We start from the raw sequence: 20104 nt of genomic DNA, 5'->3' as shown, positions 1-20104 counted from the left end.
TGATAAAAGATAAATTCACTAAATGCTTGTATATAATCTCTCCCTAAATCATTTCCCCTATTTAAGATATCTGACAACACTCATCCCTGTTAATAATTACATTTTAAGTGAATGGGGTTGACTTTCATTCATACCACCATGTATTTGCAGTTATGAGACTGAGGTTTCATTAAGGTCCATGTAGCGACAGCAGTGTTTCTGGACGGAATACCGTCAGGACATCCTCCTCCCACCAGGTGTTTGTAGCCAGGGAAAATACACCGTTTGTGCGGTCACAGCATTAAACGATCCCTGCACACAAAAAGCACGTGCAAAGAACAAAGAAGGCACAAATCCACATCCCGCTTGGCAACTGAAAAATCTCAGCATAACTTGCCGGTCACCTTCTGAATACAATGAACTAAATATTTGGCTAAAAGTATTTTGGTTAGGAAAAAAAAAAAAAAAAGCCCTTTTAAAAATGTAAATTTCCATTAGGAGATATTCTCCTCTAAAACCAGTATTTGAAAACAGCTTTGATGTTTTGGCCCATGCCTTCAGCAATTTTTATAAAACCTGTCATAGGGTGGGACATGCTTTGTAAGGAGAGCTGCACTTTTGGCAGTCGTGGCCGCATGCTTATGTGTCACACATTTATAGAAATTAAAACAAGTAAGCATTTTATGCTCGTCTGTTCTCTGCACACACACACACAACTCAGTGTCGTTATGCACACAGTATAGCAATGTGAAATTCCTTAATTTTGCCTGAACACTGTTTAAACTCTGTGCCTCCAACAACCTCAAACAAGTCACCCAACAGGGGGGCAGGAGAAGGATACTGATAACATTATGTGCCCAGAAAGATGTTATTTATTCATTACTGATAAAAATATTCCAGATTCTTCTAATGTTGCAATGCCATCTGATGGAGGTGTCTATACATACAGTATATCTGAAGTACAGAGACTGACAAATGAACCCATGGGTTTAGAAAGTATTCATCTTGTATTTAAATACTTAAGTTTTAGCACCGTTCATTGCTCTTAGATTGTCTGTGGTACACATTGTGGTTTCCTCTGCCATATGTGCATTTACTGTGTGCATTATTATAAAAATATGTGTGGAGAGAGATCTAGGTATACATTTACATATTTATATATAGTTGAATCTCTTCTATTTTGTTTAGTGAACAAGAACATTAAACACGGAATTGCGACGGGAGATGCCGTATTTCATATATACCAATCAATAGATGTTGAAACGTGACTTTGTGTTAACTTGGGATTTACCTGTGTACTTGTTCTGCACAGATGCAAATGATATGTATGACTGTCCCTTTTCATACATATCAATGGGCTTAAAATTTGCAAGAATCACTAGCAACCTGCACACCCGTCTCAGCCAGCACATTTATGTAATAAGTGTGTTTCTATGTACATGGATACAAAATAGCCTGAATTTACAGCACATACTCTTTTGGTAAGCAAGATTTGGATTACTAGGTCTATTTAGTCAAGAAAGGTTTAAAATAACCCTTTAACACTGGTGTTAGGGTTTTATTCATGTACAAATAAGGAACAGACAGCACGAGACAGTCAAGGAGCAAGAATCTAACAAGTGTAGGGAAAATCCTCATTTCTCAAAGGAAAAAGATCATCAGTAACCTGTTCAATAAGACCTTGCCTGTACTGTGGGACACATCTGTTATTTTCTCCAGGAGTCGAGACTTGCTTCTGTATGGACTATGTAATTTAGAGTTAGGCTTGTGGCTCTTCAGTCTTAAAATTATTTACACAGGATTACAATTAGCTGTCCAGGCATCATGTTGGCTGGCACACATTTAAAAACAGCTCAATACCAAGGTGGAAAACTGTCTTTTTCCACAACAGTAAAAAGGCAGAGAAATCAGTCCTCGAGTGGAAGTTGTTAACAGGAGAACATTTATGAACTGGGAAAAAAAAAAAACAACCCCGAAACTAAACAGGTCACATTCTATGACATCCAGTATTCTCAATTCCAAGCAGACTTTTTGTCTTTCTTTGGTTTAAAAAATTCAGAAGCCCAGTTAGAACTTTGTGCTGTGACTAAAGGTGTCAGACATGATGATATTTTTATAGAAGTTGTCAGAGTGAGGATTGCAGTATCCCTTGACCTTGTCAATAACCTGGTGGACAGGGATGATTGATGTCTGTTCTCCATCCTCTTGGGCAAATTTTGAAGATGGCTTGTCAAGAAAAACATTCTCTAGGAAGAGGAAAAAGCAACAACAAAAAGTTAGAGCTTCTTAAGCAAATTCACAGTTTAAGAGATGTGTCAGTTCCACATAGATAGGCCTTCAATTGCTGCTGAATGAAATTACTGCCCTAAAAGCCAGCAAACAACTGTTTGGCTTGGCATTGCTTCTTCTAAATTATTTTGAAATGCCTGGTTTTGTGGGCAGGCCTCTCGGGTCTCTCTTGAAATTAGCCCCCTATTCTTTTGTCTAAAGGGTACCTGCCTCCTATGACCATTTAATACATTAATTTACTGTTGATGCTTTGAATCTTACAAACTAAAAATATTTCAATAGCACTGGAATAGGGGAGACCTCCATAGCATCTGATAAGTAGTATTTCCACATAATAAAGTAGTGGAACATGACAATACATGGATTTAATTATTTCAACGGTGGAGGTTTTAAGCTATTCACAGAAATAATGTACTCTGCACAGAATGTAGCAGAAAATTACTTGCATCTTAAAGCAGATAACTAGGGCTGAAACGCCTAAACTGTGCTTGCATAGCATCACTTTGTTTTTTCCATAACGTGGAGGGTACAGACTGAACAACTGCGAGGAGGAACAGATGCAGACAACTGGCATTCAGATTTCATGTGCTATAAGCCAATGGTGGAGTTGAAGAGAAAAAGGAGCAAAGCAATTCCCAGTCGGGCTGGTAAAGTCTGCTTCAACTAACTCTATTGCTGTTCAGAAAACGGTCAGTAGGTAGAGCTCATGTAGTGAGCAATAAGAGGAGAGAGCCTGTATCTCATTTTCTCAAGTGCATTATCCTAATGAGCTTTCTTATCTCTTCCACCGTAGTGAATAAAGCTGAAATTAATTCTCTTAACCCAGGCAAGGTTTGGACCATCGCAAGCCGACAGTAAGATGGAGCATCCTGTGAAGCAATATTTTCTGCAAGTGACATTTCTGATGGCTGTTTTCAAGACCTTGGTGAAATCACCTTCAAAAATTCCTTGGTAAAGGATCATTTAAGAATTTAGCATATTAATGAAAGTATGATTTCATTAAAAAATGTTTTTCTTATAGAAATAAATTAACTAAAAATAAACAGAAAAGTAACCCACCCCTGCAGAAGTCATGATATCAAGCCATAAAAGAGCATTAAGTGTTGCAAAGGAGAAATGGATTGCAGTGAGAAATCAAAACAGTTTCACTCATGAAAAAAGAAACAGGCATGTTCAGGCATATCAGGATGATTTTTTCAAAGCACGCAAGAATGTCCATGAATTGCAGCAAATAATTCCATGTCCAATAGCAAACTGCTGAGTACTGTGTGCCCTTCAAATGTATATATTTGCTAATATCTTATTACAAAGTTGAAAAGTTAACTCTCAGTCTTTAGGGAAAGTTTTGGAAATTCCTTGCAAATATATACACTTTTTTTCATGAGGCATCATTACATCGCTAAATATCAGCTATTTCCTCATGAAATTTGCATGCAGGAATTATGTAAGGCCTTTGAAAGCAGTGGGGCCCTCTTTTTTTTATCTCAGTGGGTTTCACACCTAAGTACAGGTTCAAATCCTGTATCACTGAAGTCCAGCCAGTAGGGTCCACCCAATATTTGTGTCCCAGTTGGTGTATTCTGCAGTCAACCAGCAGTTCACAGCATGGCTTTCAGGCATATATTGTTTGTCATTCAGAGTTATTTTGGGTGTGACTGGATATGAAAAAACAATGGCTAGAAGACCAATTCCATAATGGCCATAGACCAAACAGAAATATAGTATCTTAAAATTCCTACGATAACTTTAAAAAATACTAAATAATTTTCTAGGACTCAATTGGATCAATATGCTTTTCAGTGTGTGCTTTCTGTATGAGTGTTTTGACTTAAATCTCCTTTCCCCAGACTACGGCATTAATGCTGGGACACGGTCTGTTTTCTAAAATGGTACCTTTCAAAAGCTGTATGCCCCACGCAGCGTGCAGACACCCAGAGTTTGAAGCACATTTATCCCTTGATTCAGCATCAATGGCACAAGATGTAATAGTGAGAAACAAGCAGCGTTTGATGTGTCAATGAGGACATCATGCAAGTGGCATCCCTCCACCCTGTTCAAACCATGCATTCAACAAAAGCAGTTCTCACTTTACCTGGAATGCTGCACCACTGATGAGGAAAGGGCCTTAGAAGACATTATCTATACCACAAACACATGAATGCTTGTGTCAATTCCAGGGAGCACATTATAACCATATTAACAAGAGTTGCCAAGACATATAGCTATTACATTATTTGACTGCAATTTAGCTAAGACATCAAACCAAGAAGTTTAGCTGTATTAAACCCCAAAATCTTAATGTTATTTTCTATTATTTTAACACGTGAGAAGATACGTCAGGTATTTAAAAACCTAACATTAGCAAAAATTCCTTTGGAGTATCACAATATAATGTGCATTTTCAGAGGTTGAAGTAAAATGTAAAATCTAAAAAATATAGAGAGAACTGTGGTATTCACTTAATGCCAAACAAACCATCACATTACAAACTATGATTACAGTGCCAACTGCAATCCCAATCCCTTCTAGGAACTAATTTATGCATGGGATTAAGCTCACCATTGCTGAAGAAAGTACATGAATATGTTCCTAACTGCAAGCTTCTTTCAACTTATTCTTCTTATCTGGAACCATTTTATTGTTTTCCTTCAAGAACACATTGCAAAAACTCCAGCACTAAGTCTCTTTAATTGTCAGAGTGATATAAAGCCCTGAGTCCAATAAAATATATAAGCATATTTTTTATCATTAATCCCAATAGCAAGGGTCTAAAGGTTGATCTCCAGTGAGTACAAATGGGAATTCTCTGTCTACAGAACAGAGAATGCTCTGTAGCAGAAATGGCACGATGCTCTCCTCCTCTACTACTAAATTAATAGTAGCACTGTGATCAGTGGACGTTCCAGACGTTGTTCGTGGAAGACTGCTGACAGGTGTCCCTTCATAGGAGAGAGAGCTGAAGACAGCTTGCTCAGGGCAGCTGGCTGCATGGCACATCAAACCTGAGGTGGCAGCAGGGACAGGTAGCCTGGTGAGACCAGTGCCAGCTGTGTGTGTGCTCCCAGTGTGGCTGTGAATGGCAGCACTGAGAGCAAGCTCAGGTACACCAGCGAATTTCTAAGATAGTGCTCATTTTTACCGTATTCAAAGCAAATGTACTCATGTACTTTTTCGATAACCAAAAAAGGTTTAGACTTAAAATACCTGATGCACAACCCCTCATGCTAATGGATGCACTGAATACTGGTTAGTGAAAAAATAACTACGTAATTCTTAAAAAAGGGAATTTCTAGACAAAAAATGCGTGCCTAACTGTATCAGGTAATGATCATTAATAAAAATATGAAGGTATTTCCTGGAAACTATGCCATATATCAAGAAAGGAGACCGTACCATCACAGATGAGTCCTTGGGACTTCTGAAAAGAATTTATTCTTAGGAAATAATGGAACTTTCCTTCTGGTAAAATCACCTATTTCATATCTAAAACATTGCTTCTGAAAATAATCTATTCTTAAGAAATAACGGAACTTTTCTTCTGGTAAAATAATCTATTTAATATCTAAAACATTGCTTCAAACAAATATTTTAAAGGAAGAAAATATATCTTTGGGTTAAATGTGTTTGCAGACTTTATCTCCTCTATAGTTTTGAAGCGGATTCTGTAATAATGTTACATGACTTTATACAGTACAAAAACATGAGTACACAAAAACCCAGTAACAAAAAAATCTGAACTATTTAAGTGATTTTCTGAAGTATTATCTCACATGTAAGTAAACAGACTTGCAATTCATTCTATCTCCTCTCTTTTGTGCTCCTTTAAAGTGTTCTTAAATTAAGCATATTTTATGGCATGAGTGGAATACAGATGATGTCTTTTATTACATACACCACTGACATCTAAATAAATAAGCAGTAGATATGGCATGCTATTTGTAGAAGGGAAAGACAATGCATACTCTGGAAATATAGTATCCATTTCCATGTTGCCTCCATTTCTCACTTTACTCATAAAACTGTTACAGGTAAATGGAAGCAATTTGACCAAGTGAATGAGCTGTGGGCTTGGATTCAGAAGACTTGATTCCTATTTCCAGCTGTGCTGCTAGCTTTCACGTTACCCTGGGTGATGGACGTCATCTCTCTGTGCTTTGGCTACACTGTGTTTACAGGGGAATACGATGACTTATCTTCTAGCCAAAAAGGTGAAAGTGCTACAGAAAAAGCAAGATTTGCTTTTGGAATGCCTACTTTGTTTAATATGGGAATATACTGAGATCAGAACTGTATATTGGATATATTGTATATTAGATTAAGACTCCTATTAAACAGTAACATATTTTAAAAATAATGAAACTATATGAATTGGTGACATTTTCCCACATTAACCTTTGGGTAGAAATCCCTACTGTACCTTTGACATGAAACTGCATATTTACAGATGCACTGTGTTACAGTGCAAGAACTCACCTGTATGGCTGTTTCGTTTGCAGTATGTATTAGTTGTAGATTTTGATTTGGATGTTAAGTAGGTTGAATTGGAGCCGATGGAACTAGAGGATAAGGATTTCCCAAGATTATCAGAACTCTTCTTTATAATATTGGTTGCTGTTTTGCTCCAATCTAAAAATGATTAAAAAGTTTAACATAAATAATTACCACAGGTACTAAATGCCTAATTTATTCAGTTATGAACATTTCAAGTATCAGGTACATTTCTTAATCTTGCTTCTAACAAAGAGCCTATCCTTTTCCTGTCTGGTTGCCTCTCTGGTTCTTAAGAAACACAGGAGTTGTTCCAACTTTATTTCCTTTGCTGTTTACTAGAGTAGTTAAAATTGGTGGCTCTAACACTCTAACAATCATGTGGCTGGAGGTCAGAACTGCAAGATCTGGCTTTCGAGGCTGCAGGAGGGCAGTGAAGGTCTAGCAGTATAAGGATGCCAAAGTTTCATCACCTCCAGAGAGAAATCCAAAGGGATAGGTAGAAAAGAGATGTACAGAAGCATTTAGAGAGGTCTTATTGTTTGAGGGCTTGATCTGCTGAGGTAGATATTATATACTAGTGCCTTTGCACTTGTTAAAGGGTTTAGCATATTGGTGCACTATGAATATAACAGTGTATCTTGTTGAAAATTGTTTAACATTAACAATGAATAATAATGGTTATTCAGTAGTTCACATTTGAAGAGTTTTGTCTGAACCATTAACACAATAGGCTCTTACACCAGAACAATTGCCAAAGTTAAATTAAATAACTAATAACGGTAAATTTATTGAGAAAAACTGACACTGAAAAACTCATCACAACTGTCCCAATACCAGTGGAATAAATGTATCTAACTACTTCTGTATCATATACTTGCAGGCAGGTACAGGTAGTTTCATACATTAGTGTTGTTGTTGTTATTTACTGTACTGCAATGAAATCACAAAATGAAAGAGAAGTCCAAACCAAAACCACATAGGCCACTTTAGCCTTGATTTAAATCAAGACAAGGATTTTTATCCTAAATCATTGCTATAGGGTATAGGTTATTATTTCTCCAATCTAGCCATGGTAGTGTTGCAAGGCTTTGACTTGTTTGTTTCTTTGCTTTATCATAACATGCCCTAAAATACACTTCAGTCAGATAGGTATGCAAGTTCACATTTGGCTTATATTTCACTGTTCTGCCAGCAAACTGCGCCAGGTCCACGAAGAATAAAACCAGCCGGTGGTCAGCCAGTGGTGATGGACCGGTTAACGCTAGGCGTAATGACAGCTCATTAACTATCCCACTGAAGTACTCAAATCCTTCAGGTTTTTATTTCTATTATACCCACAAGCTGCCCAACAGCAGCATAAAATCTGGAAATAATTTGATCCATCTGTGTTTTCCAGTTCAGGAGTTACAGCACAAACCACATGGAAACTGAACATATGAAACAATCTGGATGGCTGATCTGAATGAATATGCTTTTCCTAATTTGTATTAACTCTTTGAAATCACAAATCAGGTTTTCTTACTACAAAGAAAGAGCATAAATATTTTACAGTATACAATGAGAATGCGTTCTCTAAACAAAACAGGACGTGACAAAGCAAACATCTTGATATCAGAGCAGTTACTTAAAACCTTGAAACATACCTTGGATGCCAAGAGAGAAAGGACACAAGACTATTTGGAGCACTGTTATTATCCAGGATAGACTGGCTTACCTTACTAGGCAATAAGCTTATGCCACCTTACATCAACTGTAGATTTCAACCCTCATCACTGAGCAAGAACCATAAGAGCAAATATTATATAGTCCAAAATCATTACATATTAAAACAAATCCCGACCCAGCTGCCTAAACACAGGAGTATAATGCCATCTGAGACAGCCAGAGGTGCAGGAGGCTATAAACACAGTGTCCCAACTGTTGCATTTCAGAGTGTCCAAACCAACTGCTCTCCTTTCTCTCTGAGAGTTGCAGATAAAGGAACTTCAATTCTAGAACCTAAGCAGGCTTCTGCTAAAGCAAATTCCTATGCTTTTTCATCTCTAATGGTCCCTCTGAATTACATGTTGAAGGACAGAACAGTTTGAAAAGGCAAAGGCAAAAAACCTCAGAGTACTTCTACCTGCTTTTTAAGAATTGCTCCTACATCAACCTAAGAGTCCACACAGTTCAGTCAACATACTGTAATGTAGAAGAAAAGGAATAAGATAGGATTTTCAGTGACATAGTTTGAATCTCTGGATCTTTATTTAATTTATTTTTTCTCAGGGTCCCAAGGGCCTTCCAAAGCCATGCTCATAGCACTACAAAATTTACCAGCTGTCTTCAGTGGAAAACTGAAAGAGAAAACTTGAGAATTTTTATGAAGTGACATCTGAAAAGTCCCTTGGCAATTGTCAGTACTGAAAGGAAGTGACAGCCTATGATTAACCTATTTTTCCACATCTCTGGTTCACATTGTATTATATTAAAAATAACATATCAAGTGGTTCACCTGGACTTTTATGGACTACTGCAGCATCTAAGGAGGGGAGCTGTGAATTGCTTTTACCTGAATTGTCTGCCAGTCGGAATCTGCCACAACAGAGATGTCTCCTCCACTGTTTCTGCACATTTTCTTTCATAGCACAATGGAATACAAATATAAATAAACCTGTGATAAAAGCAAATAAACAGCAAATGAAGCATGCATGTACAAATAGACAAACAGATTAACTAAAATCTGCTATGAAGTACAAGCAAAGAAAAATAATCTTCATGTTTTCTTATTGTCATCTATGCCTCATTTAAGAGGTATGGAAATTAATTAAAGCATTCCCATCCTCTAGCTGCTATAAAAGTGTCTGGGATATCATAAGAGAGAGACAACAGAATCCCTTTTATTGACACTGTTGATTTAGATCCAGCTCAATGTGGATCTTTTAATTACTCTTTTTGGCTTAGAGAAAAATAAGTAAAAGGTTTTGTCTTTGAACCAAATGAATATTTTGCACCCAACAGGACTTCAAGAGTCAGATTACAAAGTAAATACAGACACTATTATATTAGCAAGAAGATATTTTATCTCCTCCTATTCCATATTTACAGAACTGTGGGCTGTATTCTTTAAAAAACAGAATTCTTGTAATTGGCACTAAAGAGTGACCTGAAAAGGCACACTTGGATTTATGTGCATCACATGCATGTACTTGAAATGATTATGAAAATGGTATAATGTGTTTACAAGTACTAATTATGCGCCCAACTACTTACTTCTGAAGAAAACTACCTGGTTTGTGCATGCAATTGCAATAAATGTGTTTAAGAATGTTTTTGTAGAGTTCATTTTTCTCATGCAATCGTATAATCTTTATTTTTAAGAGAGAAGAGAAACATCTACCATGTGGTAAAGAAGGTCTTAACTGGGTGTATGGTATGATTTCATCATTCTACAGAGATATTTTGGAGCTAAATATAGAAGTTGGAAATCTCATATGCTCCTGGCTCTTCCCAGGCAGGCACTGGCTGTGGAATCTTCCGTCGTTCTCCAGCTTGGCCTGTTCTTGTTTTATTCTCTGGGAGAAAGCCAACCTGAGGCTGAACACCTGATGGCAAAATGTTACTGCCAAATCCCTCGTGATTATATCTTATACCTGAATAAATGCTACATGATGTGGGCAAACGTGGTTATGTGCCATCCTTTAAAACCGTTCATTTATGATCATCATGAATAGTTCAGTATACAGTGCCCACTGTGTTTCAAATGGTAGAACACAACAGCAGGGTATAGCTTGGAAAAAAATGCTCTGGAGCATAAATTTATTCTCTCCCCTTCAAAGTGATGAGGTCTAATTTTGCCTGAAAGTGTGTTATTGAACTGAACTTGTATTTGCTTATAGTCATCAGGTCAGGCTGAGACCACTGAGATCAGTTAATTGTAGATAAAGGTTGTGTCATGAAACACATTTTTTTGCAAAGGTTTTTGAGAGCTGATGGGTTAAAAAAAAAGGAAAAGCACAGTTTAAGAAAGGTAGACATACTTTAATGCATCCCATATGCAAGCTTTGTTGCTTTATGGTTACTGTGTTTGCATTTAATAAAATATTTCTGCATGCGATTTGTTTTAAGCACAGAGTAATTCCAATGCAATCACTACCAGCTCTTACAGGCTTAGAAATATGCAGTTGTTTGTGGCTCAAAGTACTACTTAGGAAATCTGCACAACTACAAACTTACTAAATTGATGCTTAATGAAATTGTGGTGAATGTTTGGAACATTCTGAATGGTTAAAAAGAAAATGCATATGTCTATAGTAATACAAAATGAATGCACTGCATTAAGTACTTTGTCTTTGCCCTGTCTGGGCTTGGCCTCCAAAATTTTTTCTCTGTATTTCATTATTCATTAAGTTTACAATGTGCTTTAGTAATACAGCTTTGGTTTTGTTTCCCAGAGCCAAATCAGACCCTAGGCTTGGCTTTAGCTTGGCTCTGACTTGAAAGTATTTGGCTTGCCCAGACATATATATAAAATGAGCAGCCAAAAAAGAGATGTTCCCAGATTTTTACTTTGAACGTCAAAGAGAGAAAAATTATTTCTTATGTAGATGAAATAGCAAAGTACAGTAACATCAGTAGTTGCTGCAATTTACTTTTTCAATGCTAGCGCAAGGAAAACTGTTGACGGAGGCTGATGGTATAGTTTAAAATACTCATGTAGTTTTCAAAAACTTGAGAGAAAGAATAAACATATTTACTGAGGCCTTGATAACTGAGCTCATGCTAATACTGATGAAAGACTTGCCACACTGAACTGCTTTTTGCTGCTAGGAAATGCTGCTTGATACAAGTCTTAATTTTTTCTTTGCTCCCTCACTGTTTTTTTTACCATCCCCTTACTGCTACATGTGCATTGCACCAGTTATATGAGATTTTAAACATCCTCTTCATTGTTTCTTTGCTTTGCCTAGCTTTTTCTGACACAGCAATAAGCATTTTCAGATATGGGACTGTATTCTTCCTGTGCTTGATATGACATGCCTGAGCATATACTGTGTCATCATTGCTACCACAATCTGTGAAAAGCTCATCACTCTTCTTCTTTTTGCATTTACTCCTCAGGTTTTTCAGTTTATTCTCCTGACTTAACTGCCTTCCAAGCATTTATTTTTCATTGAACAGTGCTATTACTCCACAGAGACTTAAGCAGCAGTGGTCAACCTTGTGTGCGCTCTGCACCTACAAGTTTAATTGATTGCGCTGGAAATTCTGGTTACAGAGAACTTGTTCAATTTGATGCTTGGCATGCTTTTCAGAGTTTTAATTTTTTTCATGTTCTTCCCATACTTCTAATCTCTCTAGACCCTTCTGAATTTGAACACAGACACACTGCAGCAAATACTTCATTATGCTGCTAGGGGAGTATCAGAATCTGTCCTTTGGAAAAAAAGTCTTTAGTAAGAACACCACATCCAAACAATTTCTGCCATTTTGCCTAGCATTTTAGGTTGAAACTGAACCAAACCAAAACCCACAACATTATTCTCTTTCCACGAAAGCTCAATAAATCTTCTAGTGCAGTAAATACATCTTAACTGTAACAGACAAAATCCACACAGGGTAACATTAAGTACTTTTTCCATAAAGGGAAGATATTTTGCTGACCCTGGGAAAATTTATTTTTTATCTCAATATTTGTGTGGCAAAACACACCCTACTTCAATGACATTCTTGGGTTTGTTTTGGTTTGGGTTTTTTTTTAGGAAAATTTATTTTTTGTATCAATATGTGTGTGGTATAAGACATGCCCTTCCAATGACCTTCTTGGGTTTTTCTTTTTCTTATGTTTTTTGTCGTTCTGTGGTAGTGGGTAGGGCAAGCGGAGGCAGAGATTCTTACATCATTTGGTACATACAGAAATTTCAGCTCTGAGCTGTAATTCTTTTAAATGTCAGCTATATCATTCTGTAATTCACAACTGATTACAATTCATAATTTTTCAGAAGGATGAACTATGTTGAAAATGTAAAATATTCAAATTCAAAACTTCAGTGAAGGAAACAAAAATAAGCTGACTATAGCAGTCACTGGATTTTCCTAAAAAAATTTCCTATATCTCTGAGTATCTCTTCCCACTGAAACAGAACTGAATTTTGTTTTATGAGCTTCTAATGCCTTAATAAATATAGTTATGAGCTTTACAGATTATCTACAGGAATAAATTAAGGAAAGAGGCTTCCTATATTTGTTATAATCAGTGAAAGGAAATGTTGAAGGTCATACAGCATCTATCTCAACAGAGATCACTGAAGACCGTTATCTAGGAATAGCACTATTTATAATACAGTGCATTTTATGGAAAAGACCTTGAAACATAATGTAATGATAGTTTAGTATCAAGGCAAAACCTAGAGAGCTTGGATCTGAGTTCCCTAGTCAAATCACTGGACATAATATGTGCCAGAACAGCAACAGCTCAAATAATATTTATTCACAGAACAGAAATGCAGCTTACCTTGCAGTGAATTGAAAATTGAGAAGAGGTACAGGAAAGGAAGAGTTAAGGGACCCCAGGCAAAAAAGGCAAAGCCCCATGTCATTCCCAGAAGGAAGGTCAGGCTGACCACACTACGGAGGTTCCTCAAGATCTCTTCCTTCAGGCTCCGATTGGTTCTTTTCCCATTCCTCCCACAGATCTGCACCATCACCACAATAAACATGGCAACATTCATCAGAAACATGATTCCAAAGTAGCCAGCACAAGTCACATAAAAGACAACTTCATTCTTGATCCAGCAGCTGTAAAAAAAACCCCCAAAATATGATCATTTTTAGATAATGCAAACTATCCTCCAATTATTTATACAACTACAAGGAAAATCAGACTGTGATACCACTGATGCAGAACTCTATAAAATGAAACCTTTGTCCATTTTCTGTTCACAAATAGGATGAGGCCCTGTGGCATCTAAAGTGACTATGGCCCATAGTATTCTCACATCAGAAATCTGAGAGTTGTACTGCATTTTAGTTAAAACTAATTCAAAAGGAAACCTGACCTCAGTTATAAGCTGTGGGAACTGTAATCCCATCATGGGAAATCTAGACCCAGTATGAGTAGCTTCACCACTTTCACCTGTATGAAGCATGGGACACTTTAGTAACAAGAGTGGGCAAATTTGGATCTTCAGTGTCAAAATCTCAAGTTTGCCACTTGAGCTAAAGGAGAACTCATACATCTCTGGAGAAGAAGCAGGACAGGTAGTCCTTTGAGGTAGCCATTTGTCAGTCAGCCATGTGAGAGATCTAATTTATTCCTCTAGTAGCAAATGGCCAGAAAACTTAGCATGATACTATAATAATAATAATAGAGAATGACATTTTTATTTATTATGATGAAGCTTTGCCAAGCAAGGAACAGAAAATGAGGTAACAGTCATATAAAATTTTTGGCAGTTGGAGATTATTATCTGGACATCAAGAGAACATAGAAAGCTACTGAACTACACTGACAAAAAGCTCATTTATTTACAAAAGAGACTATTTTTATACTACTACTTTCTTTGCTCTTACCTAGAAGATAGAGCTTTCATTTAAGATAAACCAAAACCATTTTTTCTATTTTATTTTCATGACAAAACTTACAAATTGTTCTTTTCCCAGAGGAGTGTTTGTACCTGGCACTGGGTAATGCAGATTTCCCTCCAATTTTTCTTATAGCCTTCTTCACACTTCAGATTCAAATAAATTACCAGACAGTTTTGTCCACTTTGCTTGTTTAATGTACCTCTTACTTTTCCAAAGCAATCTGGCCAATGCTATGGTTCTTTTTTACTGTAAATGCTAAATTGTAAGAGATTAAAAGAAATACTCACAAGTCATCTCCTCCTTGCCCATTAGCATCTTTGCCGTACAACTCCTTGCCATAAACATGACTTGCATTTGTATTAGCACTTGCTAAAACAATTGCTATCACCAGAGCTGGCAAACCTGTAACACAAGAAAGCTTGCAGCTTGCTTTCAAATCTCTTAAAACTCCAAAATTCACCATGCAAACCTGAATTATTGATGTCTCCATCCCTATTGCTCTAATACAGAGTATCCTGAGGTAGTTCTATGTCATAAAACTGCACAGAGAAGGAAACAATTTTTCAAACAATACAAATGTACAAAACTTTCAAGGCACTTAATGATCATTAATTAATAAGCCTTATAATGTTCTATAAGGCAAAAAATGTTATTTTATATGTGATATAGAAACTAAAGAAAAATAATCTCCCTTAATTTCCCAAAGTTAAATTTGCAGTTGCACACAGGCTCCCATAATATAGTGAGAAGGAGACTAACAAACAATTACAAAAATGAGATCTAATGGAGGGATGCTATTAGGTTTTTTTTTTCAGAGATGCTAATGTCACTTGATTAGGCTATGGAAGTGGGGAATGTGACCTTGAACTTGTAATTTCTCCCCTGTTTCTCTCAACTGTAAATGTCTTCTCTTTTTCTATAGCATTATATATCCTTTACTTAAATGTGTCCCCCCAAAATGAAGCAAACTATGTATTTTTTAATAATAAGGTAAAGGGAATACTTTGGGAAAATAGACAGCTATGCAGAAGAGAACTCTGTGATACAGTTCACACAAAAGAAATGTACGTTTCCTGACATGCCTTATTTATATGTCTTATCCTTGCTATGACAAAACAGATTCAAAGGGGAAGAGGTTAATTTGCTTTTCCGACCACTCAGTCCTTGTCCTCTGCTGAGGTTGCCAAAGAGGATGCTAGTTGCCAATGGAAAGACATCAATTATCAGCTGGACTGAGGTCAGTGCTCTAGCCATGAGGTTAATGGTTTTGTATTGTGTTGTATTATTTCAAACACAATATGTGCATTCAGGCAGAAGGCACAGATTCCTGATATAGAAAAAAAAACGAAGAAGAAAAGCCTTACTGCCTGAGCCTCACAGTTACTTTTCAGTATTAAATTTTCCATTTCAGTCCCGCCGTATACACTGCTTAGGGCAGGCAGGATCTCTCTGTGGTTTGAACACTGTGCTGAAGCTCAGGAAATTTTGGTTATTTCTGATTCTGCCATAGGCTTTGTACTTGTTGGCAAGAAAATTTAAGCTGGATTGAAAGCTTTTTGAAAGTCAGTGTAAAGATCCCCATAGGTTTTGTAGCAACTGCAAGAGTTTCTGAATTCATTGTGTGCCACAGTTCTCTGATATGACACTAACACTTCCTCTCTCCCATTCTGGCCTCTCTGGAAAGTAAGACGAGTTTATCTCATCTCTCTGCTCCTCCTTGGGCTGTAAACTGTTCTGGGCAGAGAGTGTCAGTTATGGTGTATTTGCACAGAATTCATACAGAGGAACTTGGTGACATGGCTGGCTGCACACTGGCACTGCCGTGGGCTGCAAGGGAAGGAAACACCATGCTGGTTTTGATTCTGCTCTGTATTTGTGATAGAGAGCATCATTTTAGTATACATGCTATGTAAATATTGCATCTACTGAACTCACCCCAGCCAATGATGCAAAACTTCAGTATGTATCGTCGTATATACGTGTTGAACACTTTCACTAGAGCAATGTACATATGAACGGCTTCTAGTCCCATCCATGTAAAGGTGGCCAGAAGAAAAAAGTGCAGAAGTGCAGCTACAGCTACGCAGAGGCCATCTATGTCAAACGATGCAATCCAACCATCAAGCAAGAAGATAAGGTTAAGAAAGAGCAGGGCTGTGCTCAAATTCATCAGGATTTTGGACGGATAATCTCTTCTCAACTTCCTAGTGAGAGAAATACAAGTGCATATGGTTAATTGGCTTCAATCACCCAAGCCACTCACAGCAGCTGGGTTTACCAGTTTACAAAGTACATAAAAGCACCTCCTAGCTATAGGGATAGTTATATAGGATCATCTCCTAATGATAAGCTTTTGTGATGATAAGGCATAGTGATGTGTACTATCACTGAAGGCTGCTGCTGTCTGTGGTGGGGTAAAGCTACCACTTCCTTGGGTCTTTAATGAGCTAGTTAACTGCCACAATATTTTAGCAATTGATTCATTATTAAAAACCTTTCAAATTAAATGTAACACAATGTGTTTTGTACTTTAAATGAAATCGGAAGAACATGAAAGAAAACTTTGCAAATGCAGCTGACCAGAAGCTCATCTCTGATCATTTTATATGTAAACCTCTGCTTAATTTTTGGAATACGTTGTCCACAGCATGTAGTTTTCTGTTTTGGTTTGGTTTTTGTTTTTTTTTTTTTTTTTAATACTATCTTAGGAAGACTGAAGATCAAGTCAAGTTTCTTTTTTAACAGTTAGACATTGAAATGTATGAACTGAGCAGCAAGCCAACAACTTCTGCCATCTTGGAGAAGAACACTATACCATAGGTAATGCAATAGGAATGCAATCATTGGAGAATATTTAGAACTTGAAAACCTCCTTTTACTCCACATCCCCACAACAAACTATCCTTCTTTAGCAGCTGCTCTGTCCTGTCCTGTTACAGGCAGAATGGTTCCTTTGTGTTGACATGACTTGATTTTCTCTCTTCACTGTTCACAGAACTCTATCACTTCAAAACTTTTGCATTCCCTTGAGTCACTTTCACATTTCAGTAGGACTGCTGTTGAAATTGTTGTAACACTTCACAATTTATCTTCATTTTATTTCTCTTCCCACTTATTTCTGAAGGGCTCTAGAATGTAACTGTCCTAGCTGGAAATGTCTCTTTTTATACTTATGATTTGTTATGCCCACACAGGCAAGTTTCATTTTGTTTTTAAAAAAGCCTGGTCATGGATTTTAAAATAATACATTATCTGTTTAGAATCTAGAGGATACCGTACTCCCAAAAGAGAAAATTTTGAGACACATTAGCTCTATTCCCACGCCTGAGCAACAACACATCAGAAACAGGAGGAAAGTCTGAACTTATGTCTCCTTGAAAAAAAATTTTCACTTACAATATTGTGACCATGACTTTGCATTTTTTTTAATAAAATGGATTTCCCTTCTTAGACAAATAAACCACACCAACCATGTAACTTCATCACATATAGGTACTTCCTTTGTGATGTTTTTCACAGAACTAATACTTACTCAAATGCAATATATGTCAGAAGGGTTGCAGCTGAAAATATAGCAGATATCCCACAGCCTATATAAGTGATAAAGGTGAGGACCTTGGTATTCTGTGGGTCTATTTGTGTAACGGTTCTCTGAAGGTCCTGTGTGAGAGAGGAGGAAGAGGTATCAGTTATAGCAAATACCTTTCCCATGAGCACATTCTTTCTTTGTAATTAATCAAGCAAAACTCAAAGGCACTTTGGTAATACCACTATAACCCTGTTCATGTTTACTGAATATACTTAGTCTATAGTCATTACACCTCTCAATTTCTTCCCATAGCTCTTCAAAACATCATGCTTTAAGCACTGTAACTCTTGGGATCAGCAGATAGACAGAGCCTGATACTGATCCTTATAATTCAGTACCACAAATTCAAATGTATTTCTCTGGAAAAATCTCCCCTTTTCAAACTTTTTATTTCCATTACTTATAGACAACTCTCTTTAAGAAGATTTCGGAAAATGTAATTTAAAAGTATTCATACTGAAATGTTCAACATTCTGGGGAGTTTTTGAGATCACTTCTTGTTATTAAAAGCTTGTAAGAGTCAATGTAGCTAATCATGTATGGGTGAAACCAAGGGCAAGATACTGCTTTTTGGTTTTATGGTCTGTTTTGACATGCAAACTACAGTTATAAATAGAATTGGTCAGAAAAATAGTGACAAAGACAACACTTTAAAAAAAAATTGGAAACGAAGCAGGAACATTCTGAGGATTTTTTTTCCAGTTTTCTGTCCAACTGTAATTGCCACATAGTACCGTCTGAGAATAAATGCCAGTGTTATTTCCTTTTTTAAGGACAAGAAAAAATGAGAATGTTTGGATCTATATCACTGTGGAGTAAATGTGAGCAAATACTAACACATAATGGTGTCCATTCTACAGTCAGTGTCACTGCTGTCCCTAGCAAAACTATCTAGCAAAACTAAACCAATAAAATGCTACAAAACTTGACATTCTTCACAGGGAAAGAAAGGAGCAGATTTTTTTACACCCTGTACCAGCCTTATGTATCACTTCATATATACAAAGGAGAGTGTTATTTGAAAATAATTTAATATCTAAATTAAAGTCAGAAAAGATTATTAAAACGGAAAAGTAATTAGAAGGGTCAAAACTGTGTAAAAATCTATTGGAATACAGCCCAAATTCAAAGAACATGTGCCTTATTTCCTACTGCCAGAAAAGCATTCGGGGAAGAGAAGGGACTCATTGAAAATATCCTAAAGAAAGTCTTTTTTTTCTCCCTTCGAGGATAAAAAGTGAAACAAACCCACAATTTAGCTTGCAAAAAGACAAAAAGCTTGTGGCTTTTTCATATCTACATCTGAGAATGACGTGAAGAGAGAAGCTCTATTAAGAAGGGTCTGGGAGGCCACAGCTGAATGAAAAAGGCAGCAGATGCAGCTCCCTTGTATGGTTAAGTTCTATGTGTCACTGCAAGAAGTTAAATCAAACCTCAAATACTTCCACTAGGAGCACTACTGTAATCAGGAGCAAATGACTTTTCTGCAAGTAAGTTTTACAGGCCAAAGAACGTTAGTTTCAGATGGAAAGAAATGTTTCAGCCCATTTCTGAGCATAAAAAAATCATCAAATGTTAAGGTAGCAGTATTTCACCTTTTTCACATTGAGATTTTTTTTCTTTCAAAAACACTTCACACGTGCAAATGGCTGGAGGCACCTGAACGCTAGAGGAATGATGCTCCCGATGCCAAGTGCTTTATATGGTTCACTCTTTCACCTCCCTGATAGGCTATGCTCTACCTGTCTCAGCCATCCAGTCTGGAGACTCTGCTTAAGGCTCTGATAGAGTTATACATTTTGTACCAGCCTTCAGTGGGCAGAGTTTTTCTAAGAGGCCTGTACTCCAAGGCATCCTCAAAGCTGACGAAAGCCATTTATAAGACAAATATGGGTTTATACATTTCACAAAAGAAAGTATTGCCTTATACTTTTTGACATTAGATAAATATAAATCTTGTTAAGATTTGCAACCTAAATTTGCAAGGAACAATACAGCCTCTTGAATCTCAGGATGAAAATAAATTATTGTGCTCTCTTGATTTTTCATTTTCATTAGTAGTTTTACTGGCTGTGGGACATTTTTCTTAACCTGTTTTCCCTGACAATGATTCTTTCTTTTTCAGTTCTGAAAACAGCACCTCAACTTTTCCTCCTACTTTTTATTTCTGCAGACAACTTCCCACTTTTC

At 36.8% G+C, this 20104-nt stretch overlaps 1 protein-coding gene across 4 annotated transcripts in view; it reads right to left on the bottom strand.

Moving 5' to 3' along the window:
- Nucleotides 1–457: 457 nt before the first annotated feature.
- Nucleotides 458–20104, bottom strand: part of ADGRG6 (adhesion G protein-coupled receptor G6) — a 111060-nt gene continuing 91413 nt past the window's right edge. For 3 of the 4 annotated variants that reach the window (XM_026844940.1, XM_026844942.1, XM_026844943.1), the window contains 7 exons: nt 17858–17985; nt 16261–16529; nt 14613–14727; nt 13253–13536; nt 9311–9412; nt 6742–6894; nt 458–2225 (listed from right to left, as the gene is read on the bottom strand). In XM_026844940.1, coding sequence (XP_026700741.1) covers nt 2047–2225; nt 6742–6894; nt 9311–9412; nt 13253–13536; nt 14613–14727; nt 16261–16529; nt 17858–17985 — 1230 coding nt within the window. In that variant the 3' untranslated portion in view covers nt 458–2046. Of the gene's footprint in view, nt 2226–4360; nt 4408–6741; nt 6895–9310; nt 9413–13252; nt 13537–14612; nt 14728–16260; nt 16530–17857; nt 17986–20104 lie in introns of all 4 variants that reach the window. The other variant, XM_026844941.1, reaches the window with a different exon arrangement.

The sequence above is a fragment of the Athene cunicularia genome (assembly GCF_003259725.1).
Source record: "Athene cunicularia isolate RWA chromosome 3 unlocalized genomic scaffold, athCun1 chr3_part1, whole genome shotgun sequence".
Taxonomy (NCBI): domain Eukaryota; kingdom Metazoa; phylum Chordata; class Aves; order Strigiformes; family Strigidae; genus Athene; species Athene cunicularia.
The sequence above is the reverse complement of the archived record's forward strand: the minus strand, read 5'-3'. Positions and strand labels throughout refer to the sequence as shown.